General features: G+C 44.2%; 1 protein-coding gene across 2 annotated transcripts in view; it reads left to right on the forward strand.

Annotated features, from left to right (window-relative positions):
- Positions 1–3,974: 3,974 nt before the first annotated feature.
- Positions 3,975–21,842, forward strand: part of nme9 (NME/NM23 family member 9) — a 120,935-nt gene continuing 103,067 nt past the window's right edge. For both annotated transcript variants that reach the window (XM_068035878.1, XM_068035877.1), the window contains exons 1-2: positions 3,975–4,058; positions 15,790–15,829. In XM_068035878.1, coding sequence (XP_067891979.1) covers positions 15,797–15,829 — 33 coding nt within the window. In that variant the 5' untranslated portion in view covers positions 3,975–4,058; positions 15,790–15,796. The remainder of the gene's footprint in view (positions 4,059–15,789; positions 15,830–21,842) is intronic.

Below are 21,842 nucleotides of genomic sequence, written 5' to 3' on the forward strand. Positions count from 1 at the left end.
CCCGGCCAGGCCCCGCCCCGCCAGACCGGCAGCCACCGCAGCCAATCTGCGACCAGGCTGCGGTAAGAAGGCGGAGCCTCCTAGGGACGTGATTGACAGCTTTCCTGGGAGGTGGTTGACAATTTCCCTGTAGCGGGGAGGGAGAGCAAGCGGCAAAGGAATTAAAATAAATAAAGGTCACAGACTTAAAACATTAACTCTGCTTCTCTCTCCAACATTTCCCGTTTTTATTTCAAATTTCCAGCATCTGCAATATTTTACTTTTATTTTTATGACTTAAAATATCCTGCACCATGAGCGCAACAGTAACTAAGAAAAGACAATGCTGACGAATTAACAAGAACTTGCTTTTGTATGTTATCTTTAAGTTAGAAAAGGGCTTAATAAACATGAGAGGTCAAATACAAACATACCAAGTAGGAGTAGGTCCCTCGAGCCTGCTCTGCCGTTCAATAAGTTCATGGCTGGACTGATTACTCCACATTCCCACCTACCCCCCGATAACCTTTCACCCCCTTACTTAAAAATATTCAAAGACTCTGCTTCCACCGCCTTTTGAGGAAGAGAGTTCCAAAGACTCACGACCCTCTGAGAGAACACATTCTCCTCATCCCTGTTTTAAATGGGCGACGCCTTATTTTTAAACAGTGACCCCTAGTTCTAGATTATTCCATAAGGGAAAACATCCTTTCTACATCCACCCTGTCAAGACCCCTCAGGATCTTATATGTTTCAATCAAGTTGCCTCTTACTCTTCTAAATTCCAGCAGATACAAGCCTCGCCTGTCCAATCTTTCCTGATAAGATAGCCCGCCAATTCCAGGCAATAGTCTGAGAGAGTGCTGCACTGTCAGAGGTGCTGTCTTTCTGATGAGATGTTAAACCAAAGCCCCATCTGCCCTCTCTAATGGATGTTAAAGATCCTATGGCACTATTTTGAAGAAGAGTAGGGGAGTTTTCCCCAGTGTCCTGGCCAATATTTATCCCTGAATCAACATCACAAAAATAGATTATCTGGTCATTATCACATTGCTGTTTGTAGAAGCTTGCTGTGTGTAAATTAGCAGCTGCATTTCCTACATTATAACAATGCTACACTTCATTGGCTGTAAAGTGCTTCAAGATATCTAATAGTTGCGCAAGTCTTTCTTTTATAAGGACTCTGCATCAATGTTTGTAAAGGTAAAACAAATGTATAAGTTCCCTGGTAACTCTGTGACTAATTCCACAATAGCTGTAACTTGGTGTTCAATGCTTTGATGAAGCTCCTGTTCATTGGTTCCTTCCAGTCACATGATATTAACAAAGCCTGCCAATGGAATCGGGAAGTGTGGCTGAAGTGATTTTGTTTCTCATGCTCAAAAACATTCTCTTCCAAAATGTGTTATCATGGTCATTAATAAATACAATATATAAATGTGAAGGTTTCATTTCTTCTATCATCATCAGTATATGTCAAAATTTCTCCCATTTAATTACTAAAGTAATAGAGGTATGTAGTATCGAGAGGAGAGCAATTCAATATCATGATACGTGGTACATTCTACATAATACAGTAAATATACTTAGAAAAAACAGAATTTTGAAACTATAATTGAATCACATGGCAATAATTTTGGACTTCCAGAAACAGATGCTTAATCTGTTCATCTTCACAATATAAAAAGTTATTTCCTAATTACAAACTTTTCACCACCAACAACATTAAGATAGCAACTTTAATGTGGTAAAAAAAAACTCCCAAGAGACTTCACAGGAGTGATTATTAAACAAAATGAAGAAAGACTGGATAGGCTACGGTTGTTTTCCTGAGAGCAGAGAAGGCTGAGGGGGCTCCTGATTGAGGTATACAAAATTATGAGGGGCATTGATAGGATAGATAGGAAGAAACTTTTTCCCTTAGTGGAGGGGTCAATAACCAAGGGGCATAGATTTAAGGTAAAGGGCAGGAGGTTTAGAGGGGATTTGAGGAAAGTATTTTTCACCCAAAGGGTGTTTGGAATCTGGAACACAATGCCTGAAGAGGTGGTAGAGGTAGGAACCCTCACAGTATTTAAGAAGTATTTAGATGAGCACTTGAAACACCACAGCATACAAGGCTATGGGCCAAGTGTTGGAAAATGGGATTAGAATAGGTGATGCTATGGAGGGATTTGAAAATAAGGATAAGAATTTTAAAATAGGCATGTTGCTTAACTGGGATCTAAACTAGGTCAGCAAACATGGGGTGATGGGTGAACAGGACTTAGTGGGAGTAAGGACACAGACAGCAGAGTTTTGGATGACATCAACTTTACAGTGAATAAGACGTGGGAGGCAAGCCAGCAGTGCATTGGAATAGTCAAGTCTAGAGGTAACAAAACCATTGATAAGGATTTCAGCAGCTGGTGAGCTGAGGTACAGGCGGAGCTGGGCTATGTTACGGAGGTGGAAATAGGCAGCCTTAGTTTTGGCGCGGATATGTGGTCAGAAGCTCATCTTGGGGTGAAATATGGCACCAAGGTTATGAACTGTCTGGTTCAGCCTCAGGTGGCTGCCAGGGACAGGGATGGAGTCGATAACGAGGTAATGGAATTTGTGGTAGGAAACAAAAAAAATTGCTTCAGTCTTCCCAAATTTAGGTGGAGGAATGTTCTGCTCAGCTAGCACTGGATGTCAGACAGGCAGTCTGGCAATTTAGCAACAGTGGAGAGGTTGAGAGAGTTGGTGGTGAGATAGAGCTGGGTGTAGTCAGCGTCCATGTGGACACCGGCACAGTATTGTTGGATGATGTCACCGAGGAGCAGCACGTAGATGAGAAATAGGAGGGGCCAAGGATAGATTGCAGGGGGACAGGAGAGGTACTGGTGCAGGAGCAGGAAGAGAAGCCATTGCAGGTGATACTCTGCATATAATTAGATAGATAAGAATGGAACTAGGCGAGCGCAGTCCCGCCCGATGGATGATGGTGAAGAGGCTTTGGAGAAGGATGGTAAGATCAACTGTGTCAAAGGCTGCAGACAGTTGGAGAATGAATTATTTTGTCGACAGAACAAAATTGAGGAAGATCAAGTGCTGCACCCTTGATGCAATATAATTACCAAGGATCACTGTTGTGATCAACCTAAGGTTGCCAAATACTTTTTCTTAATATTGACTATCGCTCTAATCAAGGTTATTTTTGTTTTAACAGAAAATGATGGAAATACTCTGCAGAATTGGTCATCAACATGAAACGTTAACTTTGTTTCTCCACAGATGCTGCCAGACCTGCTGAATATTTCCAACATTTTCTGCTTTTATTTCAGTTTTCCATCATCCACAGTATTTCGTGTTATCTCTGGGACATTTCAATACGCTTTTGCCGCGTTTCACCAATCGGCAAAAGTGTCAAATGGTACTGAATCAAGGATGATGTCCAGTTTAACCTTGGATTTGTGCTGATGAGTTAGCAGATCACAGCTAAGAGCATTACAATAGACCTCACTGTTCTGTGCTGGGGCAGCAGCAAAATCAGCGAGTGTCACCGTTCCTAATTGTTATCCGGAGGCCCCTGTAAATAGCCGGCAGTCACTCACTGTCTAGACTTATGTCTGAAGAATGGCATTTATGCAACATACTGAAGGGCAAGCGCCTGGGAAACTGTAACCCAGTTTGAATCAGTATCTTCAGGAGGGATAAGGAAAGATCGGTGCTGACTGAATCATCATAACGCTTTACTCCGGCAATATTGTTTCACTCGGTTTCTTGTATCCGTCAGAAAATTTACAAGAATGCTGGTGGGGAAAAATAAGATCCCTTCTGTTCGGCATGCCGCATGTAATAGTCACAAAATTCAATGCAAAGAATCACAAGCACGGCCCCAGCAGACTATGTAGATGCAAGCAGTGTTCCACTGACTGACCAGCCTTATCACATGCCAGCATACCGAGGCAACCCACAACAGTTTACATTTCCGCCTGTGAAGCTGCCGGTTTCCTGGGATACACAGCAACACACAAACCCCACTGAAACTGCCAAAAGAAAAGACGGCTCCACTAACTTCTGGAAAGTCCGGGAACATCTGCACTTCCAACAAGGTACTCTTTAAAAAAGAATCCCGAAGATAGCCTTCTTAATGTGGTGCCAAACAGAGACCTCGCTTGGGTCCTTCGTAGGTACCTGGTCACAGTTTGCAATCTACAATAATAGTCATATTTTATTTATAGTTTAGGACGAAAGTGCCATAGAACTATCGGAATTAAAAAATCTAGTTTACACATGCTATGAGTTTCCAAGTCCAATTTTATTTTGTTCGAATTTTTCTCCCAGAATAGCAAAGTTCAATGTCATAATGGAGAAAAGGGATTACAGAACAGCTAATTCTGCAAGTATTAGAATTCCGTAATAAAAGGAATTGAAACATTTGTTTATGTCGTAGTGATATTGTTAAAATTTATCAGTTCATTTTCTTGCAGATTAAGAGATGGATTTGGTATATTGTTACTAGGGAAGAACTCTAGTTTCCTGTAACATTATTGATAGATGGGAAAATTCAACAAGATTCTAAACACTGTTAAAATGATCCATCAACAGTTCTCATACTCTGCTGAAATCCTTAGATCTCACTACACTTCTGTAAAGAGGCTCTGGGCCCACAGCAAGCATCTCCTGATGGTGGAGGAAGATATCAGTCGAGAGGAGTCAGTGAGTGGGGTCTCTTTGAGGTCAAATTGGCTCCAAAATGGCACACTTGGATGAAGAGTTTAAAATTGAGTCTGTTCTCTGTGAGAAGTTGAAATCTAATAGTTGAGCTAGACAGGTCTGCAAGACAGATACCTGACCAGCCAGACTTGTCTGTCTGTCTGTCTGTCACTGTGTTAGTGTGAGAAAGGGGTCTAGGGTTCCCTCGCAGCCTTCACCTGGTCTTACTGTAACAAGGTTTTATTTTAAACACACCATGTTTTTAGCTCCCCCTTAGTGAATCCTTGTTCACTGCTTTCCAATTGTAAGGCAAAGAAACCAGCCAAAAAGGTTTTCTTAGGTTTAAAGAAGAAAGGTTGAACTTTATTAAACTTAAACTTTAATTCGGTTAACGCACCCACGCTAGCATGCATACGCGATACACACAGATAGAGACAGAAAAGAGCAGAAGAAATAAAGTGGATAAAGTTTGAGGTAGTATCTGAAGATGGTTTTTGTTGCTGTTCTTCGAGCTCGCTGTAGAGTCCTTGTTTGTAGGTAGGTCTTGCTTTTCGGCTTATAAGAAAGAGATGGGAGCAGACAGGAGAGGTCTTCTCAATGCAGGAGCAGTCTTTTTCTCTCAAACTGTCTGTGCAATTCAAAAAAACTCAAGTTGCCCAGCAGATTAGTCATGTGACTAGCTGGTTTGACCATGTCTGTTTGTGGATTTGGCAATCTTAGCAGTTATTTTTTAAAAAATTTATTTAGCGATACAGCACTGAAACAGGCCCTTTGGCCCACCGAGACTGTGCTGACCAACAACCACCCATTTATACCAATCCTACATTAATCCCATATTCCCTACCACATCCCCACCATTCTCCTACCACCTACCTACACTAGGGGCAATTTACAATGGCCAATTTACCTATCAACCTGCAAGTCTTTGGCTGTGGGAGAAAACCAGAGCACCTGGTGGAAACCCACATGGTCACAGGGGGAACTTGCAAACTCCACACAGGCAGTACCCAGAACTGAACCCAGGTCGCTGCAGCTGTGAGGCTGTAGTGCTAACCACTGCGCCACTCAGCCGCCCCATCCTGGAATGGGATCTTCTTCACCTTCAATGTCTGGTGATCAAAGTCCATTGTGGGTTGAATGTGTCAGGGAATGGTCCCTGTCTCCACAAGCACTGTCTGTTAGTATGTAATTTTTTGTTCCAGTTATAGCTGATGTGTTTAACAAGTCATTTCGTCGCTCCAGCAGCAGCTTAAAATCAATGTTCATATGACAAAATTAATATGCCTCATTCTTGGCAGGTCAGGGTCTGCATGACAGTTAAGATTCTTGCCGTTCTGTACTTGAAGCCTCCATGCTTTTAACTAGTTAAATTCCAGCAGTAATCCTTCAGGCACTTTCAGATTGCAAAGACCCAATTGTCACTGAAGCACACCGAAGTTCACTGCACTTAAATGTTCTTACAGAGAGAAAATATGCACCATCAGGATGGTGGGGGTCCCTGCCATCCGCCCCACTTACTGCTGCATTCCAAGTTAATGGTGGATGCTTGGCCCTGGGAAATGGCGTAATGACCCTAGGTTGCCCCAGTGGAAGGAGAGTGCTATGTAGAGGCCTCTATTCTAGCCATTCCAGCCCCCATATACCTTCCCAAGGGTTTTAAAAGAAGTGGCTGCAGAGATAGTGGCGGCATTGGTCATAATATACCAAAACTCACTGGATTCTAGTAGGTACCAGCGAATTAGAAAACCGCTAACGTGACACCCCTATTCAAGAAAGGAGGAAGACAAAAAGCAGGAATCTATAGACCAGTTAGCTTAACATCAGTCATTGTGAAAATACTTGATTACTAAGGAAGAAATAGCAGGTCATTTAGAAAAACATAATGCAATCAAACACAGTCAACATGGTTTTATGAAAGGGAAATCATGTTTGACAAAGTTGTGAGAGTTCTTTGAGGATATAACAAGCAGAGTGGATAAAGGTGAACCAGTAGATGTAGTGTATTTGGATTTTCAGAAGGCATTTGATAAGGTGCCACATAAAAGGTTATTGCACAAAATAGGAGCTCTGGGTATTGTGGGTAATGTTTTGGCATGGATTGAGGATTGGCTAACACACAGAAGACAGAGAGTCGGGATTAATGGATTAATAGGTTGGAAAGCCGTAACTAATGGGGTGCCACAATGATCAGTCACAGGGCCTCAACTATTTACTATCTACCTTAATGACTTAGAGGAAGGGACAGAGTGTAGTGTATCTAAATTTGCTGATGATACAAAAATAGGTGGGAAGGCATGTTGTGAAGAGGACAAAAATAATCTGCAAAGGGATATAGATAGGTTAAGTGAGTGGGCAAAAATTTGGCAGATGGTGTTCAATGCAGGAAAGTGTGAGGTAATCCACTTTGGTAGGAAGAATAAAAAGGCTGATTATTATTTAGATGGAGAAAGACTACAAAATACTGAAGTACAGAGGGATCTGGGTGTTCTTGTACATGAAACACAAAAGGTTAGCATGTAGGTGCAGCAAGTAATTAGAAAGGCAAATGGAATTTTGGCCTTTATTGCTAGGGGGTTAGAGTTTAAAAATAGGGAAGTCCTGTTACAACTGTACAGGGTGTTGGTGCGGCCACACCTGGAGTACTGCGTTAAGTTTTGGTGCCCGTATTTAAAGAAGGATATACTAGCATTGGAGGCAGTTCAGAAAAGGTTCACTAGGCTGATTCCTGGGATGAAGGGGCTGTCTTATCAAGAACAGCTAAAGAAGTTAGGTCTTTATTCATTGGAATTTAGAAGAATGAGAGGTGATCTTATCGAAACATATAAGCTTTTAAGGGGGCTTGACAGGGTAGATATTGAGAAGATGTTTCCACTAGTGGGGGAATCTCAAACTAGGGGACATAATTACAGAATAAGGGGGTCACACATTTAAAACTGAGATACGAAGGAATTTCTTCTTTCAGAGGGTGGTGACTCTCTGGAATTCTCTGCCTCAGAGAGTTGTGGAGGCTAGGTCACTAAATGTGTCTAAGGAGGAGGTGGATAGATTTTTGAAATCTCGGGGAGTCGAGGGTTAGGCAAAGCAGGCCCGAAAGAGCAGTTGAGGATTGTGACAGATCAGCCATGATCTTATTGAATGGCAGGGCAGACTTGAGGGGCTGAATGGCCTACTCCTGCTCCTATTTCTTATGTTCTTATGTTCTCGTGTATTATGAAGCCTAATAGGATGCCAACATGCCGGTCTTTGGATTGCGTCTGCCGCTGGCTTTCTCTCGTGCTGCTGCAGCGGCAGTCCCAGGACTTTATATCAGGCAATGGTGGGCTTCCTCTTGGCAATTAAGCCTACTGTTTAAACAGAAAAAGAAAGTGTTGTATGCAGTTCTTGCAAATGCGGTTCCTCTCTACCCATGTCCATTGATAATGTGTGGAAGATTCTGGAACATGCTCCCCTCAAATAAATCAGAATATTTAAATTAAAAATAATGCATTCTGATTATATTAATCCACTTTATATTACTTCACAATTTTTAAAAAATTCATTCATGGGATGTGGGCGTCGCTGGCCAGGCCAGCATTTATTACCCATCCCTAATTGCCCTTGAGAAAGTGGTGGTGAGCTGCCTTCTTGAACCGCTGCCGTCCGTTTGGGGTAGGTACACCAACAGTGCTGTTAGGAAGGGAGTTCCAGGATTTTGACCCAGCGACAGTGAAGGAACGGCGATAGAGTTCCAAGTCAGGATGGTGTGTGACTTGGAGGGGAACTTGCAGGTGGTGGTCTTTCCATCCATTTGCTGTCCTTGTCCTTCCAGTTGGTAGAGGTCGCGGGTTATGGAACGTGCTTTCTAAGGAGCCTTGGTGCGTTGCTGCAGTCCATCTTGTAGATGGTACACACTGCTGTCACTGTGCTTCAATGGTGGAGGGAGTGAATGTTTGTGGATGGGGTGCCAATCAAGCAGACTGCTTTGTCCTAGATGGTGTCGAGCTTCTTCAGTGTTGTTGGAGCTGCACCCATCCGGGCAAGTGGAGAGTAGTCCATCACACTCCTGACTTGTGCCTTGTAGATTGTGGATAGGCTTTGGGGAGTCAGGAGGTGAGTTACTCGCCTCAGGATTCCTAGCCTCTGACCTGCTCTTGAAGCCACGGTATTTATATGTCTAGTCCAGTTCAGTTTCTGGTCAATGGTAACCCCTAGGATGTTGATAGTGGGGGATTCAGCGATGGTAATGCCACTGAATGTCAAGGGGAGGTGGTTAGATTCTCTCTTGTTGGAGATGGTCATTGCCTGACACTTGTGTGGCGCGAATGTTACTTGCCACTTATCAGCCCAAGCCTGGATATTGTCCAAGACTTGCTGCATTTCTACACGGACTGCTTCAGTATCTGAGGGGTCACGAATGGTGCTGAACATTGTGCAGTCATCAGCGAACATCCCCACTTCTGACCTTATGATTGAAGGAAGGTCATTGATGAAGCAGCTGAAGATGGTTGGGCCTAGGACACTACCCTGAGGAACTCCTGCAGTGATGTCCTGGAGCTCAGATGATTGACCTCCAACAACCACAACCATCTTCCTTTGTGCTAGGTATGACTCCAACCAGCGGAGGGTTTTCCCCCTGATTCCCATTGACCTCTGTTTTGCTAGGGCTCCTTGATGCCATACTCGGTCAAATGCTGCCATGATGTCAAGAGCAGTCACTCTTACCTCACCTCTTGAGTTCAACTATTTTGTTTTAACCAAGGCTGTAATGAGGTTAGGAGCTGAGGGCCCTGGCGGAACCCAAACTGAGTGTCACTGAGCAGGTTATTGCTAAGCAAGTGCCGCTTTACCGATGATTGAGAGTAGGCTGATGGGGCAGTAATTGGCCGGGTTGGACTTGTCCTGCTTTTTGTGTACAGGACATACCTGGGCAATTTTCCACATTGCAGGGTAGATGCCAGAGTTGCAGCTGTACTGGAACAGCTTGGCTAGGGGCGCGGCAAGTTCTGGAGCACAGGTCTTCAGTACTATTGCTGGAATATTGTCAGGGCCCATAGCCTTTGCATTATCCAGTGCCTTCAGTCTTTTCTTGATATCACGTGGAGCGAATCGAATTGGCTGAAGTCTGCCATTTGTGTTGCTGGGGACTTCAGGAGGAGGCTGAGATGGATCATCAGCTCGGCACTTCTGGCTGAAGATTGTTGCAAATGCTTCAGCCTTATCTTTTGCGCTGATGTGCTGGGCTCCCCCATCATTGAGGATGGGGATATTTGTGGAGCCACCTCCTCCAGTTATTTGTTTAATTGTCCACCACCATTTACGACTGGATGTGGCAGGACTGCAGTGCTTAGATCTGTTCCGTTGGTTTTGGGATTGCTTAGCTCTGTCTATTGCATGCTGCTTATGCAGTTTGGCACGTAGATAGTCCTGTGTTGTAGCTTCACCAGGTTGACACCTCATTTTAAGGTATGCCTGGTGCTGCTCCTGGCATGCTCTCCTGCACTCTTCATTGAACCAGGTCTTCTGGCTTGATGGTAATGGTAGTGTGGGGGATATGCTGGGCCATGAGGTTACAGATTGTGGTTGAGTACAATTCTGCTGCTGCTGATAGCCCACAGCGCCTCATGGATGCCCAGTTTTGCATTGCTAGATCTGTTCGAAGTCTATCCCATTTAGCACGGTGGTAGTGCCACACAACACGAAGGAGGGTATCCTCAATGTGAAGGCAGGGCTTCATCTCCACAACGACGGTGCGGTGGTCACTCCTACCAATACTGTCATGGTCAGATGCATCTGCGGCAGGCAGATTGGTGAGGACAAGGTCAAGTATGTTTTCCCCTCTTGTCGGATCCCTCACCACCTGCCGCATACCAGTCTAGCAGATATGTCCTTTAGTACTCGGTCAGCTCGGTCAGTAGTGGTTCTACCAAGCCACTCTTGGTGATGGACAATGAAGTCCCCCACCCAGAGTACATTTTGTGCCCTTGCCACCCTCAATGCTTCTTCCAAGTGCTGTTCAACATGGAGGAGTACTGACTCATCAGCTGAGGGAGGGCGGTAGTTGGTAATAAAGAACAAAGAACAAAGAACAGTACAGCACGGGAACAGGCCATTCGGCCCTCCAAGCCTGTGCCGATCTTGATGCCTGCCTAAATTAAAACCTTCTGCACTTCCGGGGACCGTATCCCTCTATTCCCTTCCTATTCATGTATTTGTAAAGATGCCTCTTAAACGTCATTATCGTACCTGCTTCCACCATCTCCCCCGGCAGCAAGTTCCAGGCACTCACCACCCTCTGTGTAAAGAACTTGCCTTGCACATCCCCTCTAAACTTTGCCCCTCTCACCTTAAACCTGTATCCCCTAGTAACTGACTCTTCCACCCTGGGAAAAAGCTTCTGACTATCCACTCTGTCCATGCCGCTCATAACTTTGTAAACCTCTGTCATGTCACCCCTCCACCTCCGTCGTTCCAGTGAAAACAATCCGAGTTTATCCAACCTCTCCTCATAGCTAATGCCCTCCAGACCAGGCAACATCCTGGTAAATCAGCATGAGGTTTCCTTGTCCATGTTTGACCTGATGCCATGAGACTTCATGGGGTCCAGAGTCAATGTTGAGGACTCCCAGGGCAACTCCCTCCCTACTGTATACCACTGTGCCGCCATCTCTGCTGGGTCTGTCCTGCCGGTGGGACAGGACATACCTGGAGATGGTGATGGCAGAGTCTGGGACATTGTCTGTCAGGTATGATTCCGTGTGTATGACTACGTCAGGCTGTTGCTTGACTAGTCTGTGGGACAGCTCTCCCAACTTTGGCACAAGCCCCCAGATGTTAGTAAGGAGGACTTTGCAGGGTTGACAGGGCTGGGTTTGCCGTTGTCGTTTCCGGTGCCTAGGTCGATGCCGGGTGGTCCGTCCGGTTTCATTCCTTTTTATTGAATTCGTAGCGGTTAGATACAACTGAGTGGCTTGCTAGGCCATTTCAGAGAGCATGTGAGATTCAACCACATTGCTGTGGAGTCACATGTAGGCCAGACCAGATAAGGACAGCAGATTTCCTTCCCTAAAGGACATTAGTGTACCAGATGGGTTTTTACAACAATCGACAATGGTTTCATGGCCATCATTAGACTCGCTTTTTAATTCCAGATTTATTAATTGAATTCAGATTCCACCTTCTGCTGTGGTGGGATTTGAACCCATGTCCCCAGAGCAATATCCTGGGTCTCTGGGTTACAAGTCCAGTGACAATACCACTACGCCACCACCTCCCCATTTTCGGTTGATTTTTAATGTTAAAGAAATTATAGGGAAAAAAATAAGTGTGATTTGGTTTTATCCATTTTTCAAAAGACTGACCAGACCATAACTTCCTCAAAAACTACCTCAACAGTCACTACCCCTTTCACAGAGAAACTCTCTTCCCCTCTTTACAGAGGCAATTTTTTTCATTCATCATCTCCATTTTCCGAAGCAATCTTGCTCCTTACTGCTGGTTACAGCTCCTACCTGCCTGACTCCAGCACTCAACATTGGTGAGAATTTCTGATTGATCACAAGAACCAGAAATTTCCACTTGCAGCATTTGCCAAATGAAGCAGCTCCATCAGATATCAGCAGTATTCGGGACCCAGAGCATACATGCCACTGCAAAAAACTAACAAAATTTTATCAAAGGTTTCAAGAAATTTTACACAACCCCAAAAAGGTGACAACTCGTAAACGTTCAGGAGAGACAGCCCTATCATAACTCAAACTGTAAATACATCTAACAATCTGTTGTGTACATAGTAAAAGTTTGGGACAAAAATTCAGCAGATTTCCCTCATTATTACTAAACCTAATTGTTTTAAAGTTGCTGCAGTTACATGCCCATTTTCCAAATCCAGGAGAGTACACTTCTCGCCCTGATCTCCAAGTTCATGCTGGCTCTCTTCTCTCCTGTCACTATATGCTAACTATCTTCTCCTTTGACTCCTGTCATGCCCAATAAAGACACATCATATTCCTACTTTGAAGATACAAACTTTATTCAAGGTGGACTCTTTAAAATTGACTTTAACCTTTTAAAAAAAGTGAACGATGCTGCAAAAGATGGCTGCTGAAGATCAGATGACCTGATCTGTGTATTCCAACATTGCCTCACTGTCTGTTAAGGACAAAATGATACATTCCATTCTATGAGGTGTCAATTATACCCATCCTGAAATGATCAAGAGACATTCCTGAACTAAATGGGTTCTTCTGAAACAAAGAAGGTGTGAAGTAGCCACATCATAATTGGCTTATAGTCATCCAAACATTGAACGATGGCCATGGTTATCATATCTTGGTCCAATGTGTGGTCACAACAGCGAGAGGGTCATGTGTCTCCTAACAGACGCTAATGTGAATGATTTTTAACTTTAAAGTAGCTCTATGGAGAAAGAGAGAGAGAGAGAGAGAAAGCATAAGACTATTACAGAAAGGCAGTCCAACCAATGTCTGTGGAAAGGACAGCCAGGTAAGGAAGGAGCCCTGCTGCTAATTCTACACTTCAACTTGGTGCAGCAGAGAACTGCAAGTGAACCACCACCTCCAGTCTGAAATCTTAACCACCAGAAGTCTACAACACCTCAATAAGGTTTACGTAAACCATGAACACCTGTCACATCTTGAATTCTTAGCCTTTACCTTCTATCTGTCTTCACTCTCGCTTGCATGTGAGAATGAATGTATGCGTGAGTGGTGCTGTGTTAAACCTACAAGAAAACATGTCTGTTTATTTGGCAAGCAAAACACCCAGGGACTAATTCATCATTTTAAACAAAATACGGTTGCTGTCAGTTGGGAGGTGAACATTGGGAACCATTCACACCCCTTACCACCTGTCCATAACACTCCCACTCTCCTATACATCCTGGTAATCTTCTCCCTCTCAAATTCTTCTAGCATCTTTCTCCCTCTCCTCCAGCAGTTAATATTGTCAATGCCCCCCACCCCACTCCAGTTCAATATGACTCTCTTTTTCCTTCTCCCCTTATTTGATGCTAATACTTACCTTCTTCACCACCACCCCATTCATTTTTGTTATTTGTTCATGGGATGCACCCATCCCTAATTTCCCTTGAGAAGGTGGTGGTATGCTGTCTTCTTGAACCGCTGCAGTACTTGGGATGTAGGTACACCCACAGTGTTGTTCGGAAGGGAGTTCCAGGATTTTGACCCAGTGACAGTGAAGGAACGGGCGATATATTTCCAAGTCAAGATGGTGTGTGACTTGGAGGGGAACTTTCAGATATTATCTTTCTTTCTCTCTTTCTCCACCTCAGTTTACACTGAGCCATTCTAGCCCTTGCCACCTCAGTCTCTGCAGGCTCCTTTCATTCCCTTTCAGTTGTCACTGGTATTCTCCTTCCCCCCTATCTTACTGCTGCCCCCTGCTCCTGAAAATGCACTGTCACTCAATCTGACTCTAGCAAGCGTTAGCTCAGAGATTGGCCCCACTTTCAAGAGAAGGATACAGGAGGGGTCTTCACTTGGTGAATCACTGACCACAAGTGTGCAAGAGTCAGGGCAGGGGAATAGAATGCTACAAGTGCCAGCTCGCCGATCGGGACATCACATACTAGCCCTGCTGTAGATGGCAGCGATGCAAATTTCAAGGCTCAGCCTATTGAAGAAGGCTGATGAGCATACACCAAGAACAGTTAAGTGCACTGGGCAGCCTGTCAATGAGCTTGCGGTTCAGAACAGAGGATTCCATTTCCTACTTGTGTCAGGGCTTCGCGCAGTGCTTGAGATCTTTTTGTCTAACGTGCAGGTCCATCAATGAAGGGGACTGAATTGACAGTGTGTTGCTCCCACTGCGGTCGTAACACCATATTAATCCCAAGTTGTTAATGAAAGCCATGGGGCAATATAGGTTACAATGGGCATATGTGTGTGAATGTGTCGACAAGTGCATTCTCCTTGTAACCAGTTTGTAATATTAATGGAGTATAGGCAAGCTATGTATTCACATAATATTAAAATTAACCATCCAGGCATTTTTATGATATAACTTTGTACCTGGCTGGAGCTATATAGCAACCTGTGCAAACTCAGAGCAGTGTCAAATGACCATTTCAAAACACCTCTCAACTTTACTGCACATGGTTGCAGATCGGGACCTGGCAAACATTTGAAAGCGAGTCATTTGGCCGAGATCGGTGCATGGCATGAAAGGAACATGAAGATGTGAGGAATTTTTTTTTTCAACAACAGCAAATGGATCAGGCTTTATCTTAGAAAAGAAAAACACAAACAAATATCAAGTTTTTAACCAGGCAAAAATAGCATTCAAAAGTCGAGTGTAGGGTAGATGAGGTGCAGAGTGAAGTGTCTTCTATATTGCCACATTAAACTCCCAGAACTGGCACAGCATAGGTGAGATGAGAATTAAAACTTTCTTTACGGTGTCCCATCAAACATTCTCAGATCAAGTGAACCATTGATGGGATGCAGACTGAAATGCTCTCGACACTGTTCCAACAATATGTTTTAACCCAAACTCAGAGGAGGAACACCAATGTATTACTTCTGTTTTGTGCACCAGATATCCTTAGTGTCTTAGATTGCTAAGATAGTGCCAACTCATGTCCAGTGATAAGAAATTTTATAGGTTCAAGCCTATTAGTATCTTGGTTGATACAGCCCAAAATCATTTCAATCAGCATCCTTTAGGGTAAATTTTCAGAGAACCCATGTCCAACAAAATTAATGATCCGAAAGGGAATCGACTGGCTATTGAATGCTCTCCTTGAGCAAAACTTCATTTTGGGGGAAGAATCCCCCAAAATTTATCCTTCATAGCACATACAATGGGGATTTTCATCCCATCTCTGAGCTGGATTCAACCCTGGGTGCCAGAGACAAAGTGATACTATTCTAACTGTGCCACTTAATCCTGTTTTAAGGTAGCTCATTTGAAAACATAAAAGCACCTCCCATTTGAGCAAATTAAATTTGAGATGTCAGTCATACTGGCATACATGGATAAAGTTGAACATCTAAACTCAGTTATCAGTGGACCCAGATATGATACTGCTGTGGTTCAAGACAGATATAGAGAGACACTGAAGATAGATTGAATCTTGCTAATGTGATTGTCAATTTGTTTTCTAATCAGGAGAGACATGGCTGGAAAGAAGAAAGAAATAACACTGCAGGTAGGCCTGGAAAATAAAACATAATCGCAGATCAAAACGTTCCATTTTACTTCTTATCCATTTTTATCAATAACTTAGATTGTAAAACTGTTCCCAATTATTTTTATTGCTCATTTCCAACCAAACATTGAAGGATTTACCAAGCAATGCGAGTCTCAGAAAGTTCTGTACATCTCTTTCAGCTGCACATGAAGATAGGGATGAGAGATTTTGGGGGCAATTTTAACTTCCAATGACAGTGGGTTGGAGGAGGACGTGAAGGTAAAAGTTGTAAAATTATCAAACCCAACCTCAACCTGCTGTATTTTTCTGTGTGCAAGTAACCTGTTCACCAGTAGCTGGTCGATCATTAGCACATGATAATCGTGCGCTTTTCAAATTATTTCATTAGAGTTTTGCATTTAACACATCCAGCAAGGGTTTCCAGGGCTCAGGAAACTCACCAATGAACTGGAGGTGAGATTGAGCAGCACTTCATGAGGGTGTTTAAAGTTCAGACTGCCTGATCTCAATAAAGGCTCAGTGCTGATAACTGCTGTCTTTCTTCCCTCTGGCAAATGTTTTGCAGAGTTCTTGTCAGCATAGACATTTTTGAGAAGTTTAGAGGCTTTTAAACAGACAATATCAGGATGAGGGCTGCCATGGATGTTTTTGATAGGACATAGGACAAGGCAGACAATCATCATCCCCAGCAGCAACATCGCACTGTGACGGAATCTGCAGGTGCACAAGAGACAGATGCACAAAACAGATCTTGAGAATGTTGATATGGAGAACAGCTGAGAGAGGAGCATCAGAATGGTCGAGTTCGCGGAACAGGGTGTACAGACTTCATCTTCCTTGACCTCTGTGAAGATCAGTGCTTCCACAGGCTCAGATTGACACAGCAGGTGGTTGCAGACATCTGCAGCCTCCTTCAAGAAGAGCTGCTCCCTGCTGAACCCAATGGCCGTACATTGCCCATCGCTGTGAAAGTCACCACTGCTTTCAATTTCTTTGCCTCTGGCTCCTTCCTGAGTGCCACCAGAACATTTCGAGAGCCTCATAGGAAGCTGCTGTGGCAGGTCATGGATGGCTTATTTGCTAAGGTGATGACTTATGTCAACTACCCCTGCAATAGCAACAGCCAGATCGAGTAGGATTTGCCTCTCTGACTGGCTTCCTACAAATACTAGGTACCATCTCTTTGGCTTCCTTATCTCGAGAGACAATGGGTAAGTGCCTGGAGGTGGTCAGTAGTGTGTGGAGCAGCGCCTGGAGTGGCTATAAAGGCCAATTCTAGAGTGACAGGCTCTTCCACAGGTGCTGCAGAAAAATTTGTTTGTCGGGACTGTTACACAGTTGGCTCTCCCCTTGCGCTTTTGTCTTTTTTCCTGCCAACTGCTAAGTCTCTTCGACTCGCCACGCTTTAGCCCCGTCTTTATGGCTGCCCGCCAGCTCTGGCAAATGCTGGCAACTGACTCCCACGACTTGTGATCAGTGTCACAGGACTTCATGTTGCGTTTGCAGACGTCTTTAAAGTGGAGACATGGACGGCCGGTGGGTCTGATACCAGTGGCGAGCTCTCTGTACAATGTGTCTTTGGGGATCCTGCCATCTTCCATGCGGCTCACATGGCCAAGCCATCTCAAGCGCCGCTGACTCAGTAGTGTGTATAAGCTGGGGATGTTGGCCGCCTCGAGGACTTCTGTGTTGGAGATACGGTCCTGCCACCTGATGCCAAGTATTCTCCGGTGGCAGTGAAGATGGAATGAATTGAGACGTCGCTCTTGGCTGACATACGTTGTCCAGGCCTCGCTGCAATAGAGCAAGGTACTGAGGACACAGGCTTGATACACTCGGACTTTTGTGTTCCGTGTCAGTGCGCCATTTTCCCACACTCTCTTGGCCAGTCTGGATTGGCTGACTGGCTTCCTACAAATACCAGGTACCATCAATTACACATATGTGGCAAACCAAGGACCACCAGGTCAATCAGGAGGTTTCAGCAGCCGTGAGGATTTTATTCCATCAATGTAAAGCTGGTGTTCAACCCCAAGAAGAAGTTTATGTAAATCTGTGCCAGATTCGCTGGGAGCTGTCATGACCCTTCAGTCCAACATTCCAGAGATTTTCATTCCAGGGAAGTGAATTAAGGGCTGGCTCTTTGGAGACAAGGGATAGCCCCTTCAAACTTGGCTCATGACACTTCTGAGGAATCCCATCAATAAGGGACAGGAATGCTACAATAAGAGCCACATGATCACCAAGTGTATCATCGAGCAAACCGTCCGCATGTTGAAGATGCACTTCAGGTCCCTAAAACTGGTCTGGAGACACCCTACAGTATTTGCCAGCAAGGGAGTCCAGAATAATAACGGTGCACTGGATCCTGCACTATATTGTGCAGTAGGGAGGATTAGAGGTGGAGGAGGAAGAAGGTGATCATCAACCTGAAGATGAGAGCATTGGATTACTCCCAGTGCCACATGCTAGCGAGAGTAGAAATAGTAAGATAGGGAAAGATCAATACATGGCATGAAGCATGGTGCAGGAGGGAGAGCTTCAGATTCTTTGGGCATTGGGACCAGTTCTAGGGCAGGAAACATCTATTTAAAAAGGGTGGGCTGCACCTCAACAGGACTGGGACAAATGTCTTCCTCGCAGGGGGTGTCACGAAAACATGCTATGTCAAATGATTATTTTTTTTAATCCACCGACTGGAAACCTGAATATTAAACTGGTGGAGAAGAACCATGCAAACCTTGCAAACTTCAAACTCTTCCTGCTGACCGTAACCACTAAGGCATATCCCCTGCTGCAGACTGTAGTGTTCAGTGGTTTAATTGATCTGTGCTTGATTGTGTTAGTCTGTTCACCAATTGATGCTCACTGTGCTTAATGACTTAAGCCTGAGGGGGGAGCTACTGAGTTGTTTTGGAGAAAGTTCTGGAACGAACAGAGATTCCATTGAAGGAATTCACCCACATAGCTGCCAAAGAACCACCCAACCTGCTGTCCACATCTTCAAACCTTAGGACCACCCAAGGAAAGGCGCGCGACCACCGAATTCAACCTGAAGCTAGCAGAATCACCAACCTCCACAGACTGTATACCCTTTTTATTTCTCTGGACTCTAATTGAACCAATCTATCTTTCCCCACTCTAACCTATTTGTATGCGTGTATGTGTGAAAGTTGGAGCATATTTTAATATTTTACTTAGATTGGTTTAAGCACAGTAAAACTAACCTCTTTGTTAAACTTGAGAAAATCTGTCTGATTGGCCCTTTTTTATGATCACGGCATGTAAACAGTTAAACACTCATTGAATTGGCAAGTATATCAACTTAAAAAAGAAATAAACCTGTTGTGATCAAACAGGAGAGGAAAAAGAAGGGAGCCCTTCGACCCCTCCTCACTTGATTGTAACAGGGGGGTTCACTTGTGTGGTTGGGGATGGTATAAACTAAATTGGCAGGGAAAGGGGCACCAGCATATGGAAGAAGAAAAGAGGAATAAGATGCATAAAGGAGTGAGAGCATTGGACAGTACTAGAGAAAGGAATAGTTCCATATTAGTAGAGCCCTACCAAATACGTCATGGATCGTGAAATCTCAGGTCCTCTGTGAAATCTCAGGACTGCCTTAAACTCGGTCATTTTGTGAATATCGCGCATTTCTTTTTACACAAGGCTCACTTTGCTGATTGCTGGGCATGTTGCGAACATTGCGCGTTTTAGTGATTGACACCAGGCTCAATTCGCTGATTGGTAGATGAGGGAGGACTTGCAGTGCAGTTTTGAGAGTAGCAGTTTCAAGTGTCAGCAGACAAGTGAAAATGCCAGAATGAGCAAATCAAATATGGCCACAACCATTAGTACAGCACATCGAGTGAAAGAATTTGGAAGCCAAATTCTGCATGCCAATGGTGGAATACTATTCTATACAAGCTGCAATGTTTTGTTGGATCACACGCAGCAGTAACGATTCAGTGCCACTTTGAGTCTGAAAGCCATCGCAGCAGAAAGAGAGCATCCGACACCTCTCTGCTGGAAAACCAAACACACAAAAAACAAGCAACAATGTCATCTCTTTTTAAGAAATCAACAGAGAGCTCAGAAAATCATCCGTTGGTTACAATGGAATTTGTGGATGCTTTTTATAGAATCATAAAAAAGTTCGGCACCGAAGGAGGCCATTCAGCCCATTGTGGCTGCACGGCCGAAAAAACTAGCCGCCCAATCTAATCCCACCTTCCAGCACCTGGTCCATAGTCTTGCAGGTTACAGCACTTCAGGTGCATGTCCAGGTACCTTTTAAAAGAGTTGAGGGTTTCTGCCTCCACCACCAATCCGGGCAGTGAATTCCAGACACCCACCACCTTCTGCGTGAAAAAGCTTTTCCTCATGTCCCCTCTAGTCCTTCTACCAATCACCTTAAATCTGTGCCCCCGGTAATTGACCTCTCTGCTAGGGGAAACAGGTCCTTCCTGTCTACTTTATCTAGGCCCCTCATAATTTTGTACACCTCAATTAAGTCATCCTCAGCCTCCTCTGTTCTGAGGAAAACAACCCTACCCGATCCAATCTTTCCTCATAGCTGCAACCTTCAAGCCCTGGCAACATTCTTGTAAATCTCCTCCTTATTCTTTCCAGAGCAATTATGTCCTTCTTGTAATGTGGTGACCAGAACTGTACGCAATACTCCAGCTGTGGCCTATCCAGCGTTTTTGTACAGCTCCAGCATCACATCCCTGTTTTTGCATTCTATACCTCAGTAATAAAAGAAAGCATTCCATATGCCTTGTTCACTACTCTATCTACCTGTCCTGCCACCTTCAGGGACCTGTGGACATGCACTCCAAGACCTGTCACTTCTTCTACCCCTCTCAATATCCTCTCATTTATCATATATTCCCTCGCTCTATTTGCCCTCCCCAAATGCATTACCTCACATTCTCCAGATTGAATTCCATTTGCCACGTTTCCACCCACTCATTGATATAATTCTGGAGTCTACAGCTATCCTCTTCACTATCAACTACACGGCCAATTTTTGTGTCATCTGCAAATTTCCCAATCATACCTCCCACAGTTAAGTCCAAATCATTAATATATACCACAAACAGCAAGGGACCCAACACTGAGCCCTGTGGAACGCCACTGGAAACCACTTTCCATTCGCAAAAAACATCCGTCGACCACTACCCTTGCTTCCTGTCACTGAGCCAATTTTGGATCCAACTTACCACATTCCCCTCTATCCCACGGGCTTTCATTTTTCTGAATGAAATGTGGGACCTTGTCAAATGCCTTACTAAAATCCATGTAGACCATATACACTGCACTACCATCATCCAATCCTCCTTGTTACTCCCTCAAAAAATTCGATCACGTTCGTAAGACGTGACCTTCCCTTAACAAATCCATGCTGACTATCCCTGATTAATCTGTGCCTTTCTAAGTGACAGTTTATCCTGTCTCTCAGAATTGATTCGAACAATTTACCCACCACCGAGGTCAGACTGACCAGCCTGTAATTGTTTGGCCTCACCCTCGCACTCTTTTTAAATAATGGTACAACATCCGCAGACGTCCAATCGTCTGGTACCACGCCTGTATCTAGTGAGGATTTGAAGATGATCCTCAGAGCAGCCGCTATTTCCTCCCTGCCTTCCTTTAACAACCTGGGATACAATCTGTCCGGCTTGGGCGATTTATCCACTTTCAAGGATGTCAGACCCTCTAGTACTTCCTCTCTCATTATGCTTATCGTATCTAATATTTCACACTCCTCTTTTACTGCAATGTCTGAATCATCCCTCTCCTTTGTGAAGACAGAGACAGGTTGCAAGCACCAACATACCTCCGGAAAAACTTGATCACCCAAAGCTGCGGGTATGCATTAAATGTAATGTGCGAAATGGTGGCTGCTTGTCAAGTGCAAATAAACTATGACAAGGCTACCTACCAAAGGTTTTTGCTCCACATTCTGAAAAGATGAAGCTTCAGATTAACGCATATGATTCTTTTG

Source organism: Heterodontus francisci, chromosome 7, assembly GCF_036365525.1.
Source record: "Heterodontus francisci isolate sHetFra1 chromosome 7, sHetFra1.hap1, whole genome shotgun sequence".
NCBI lineage: Eukaryota > Metazoa > Chordata > Chondrichthyes > Heterodontiformes > Heterodontidae > Heterodontus > Heterodontus francisci.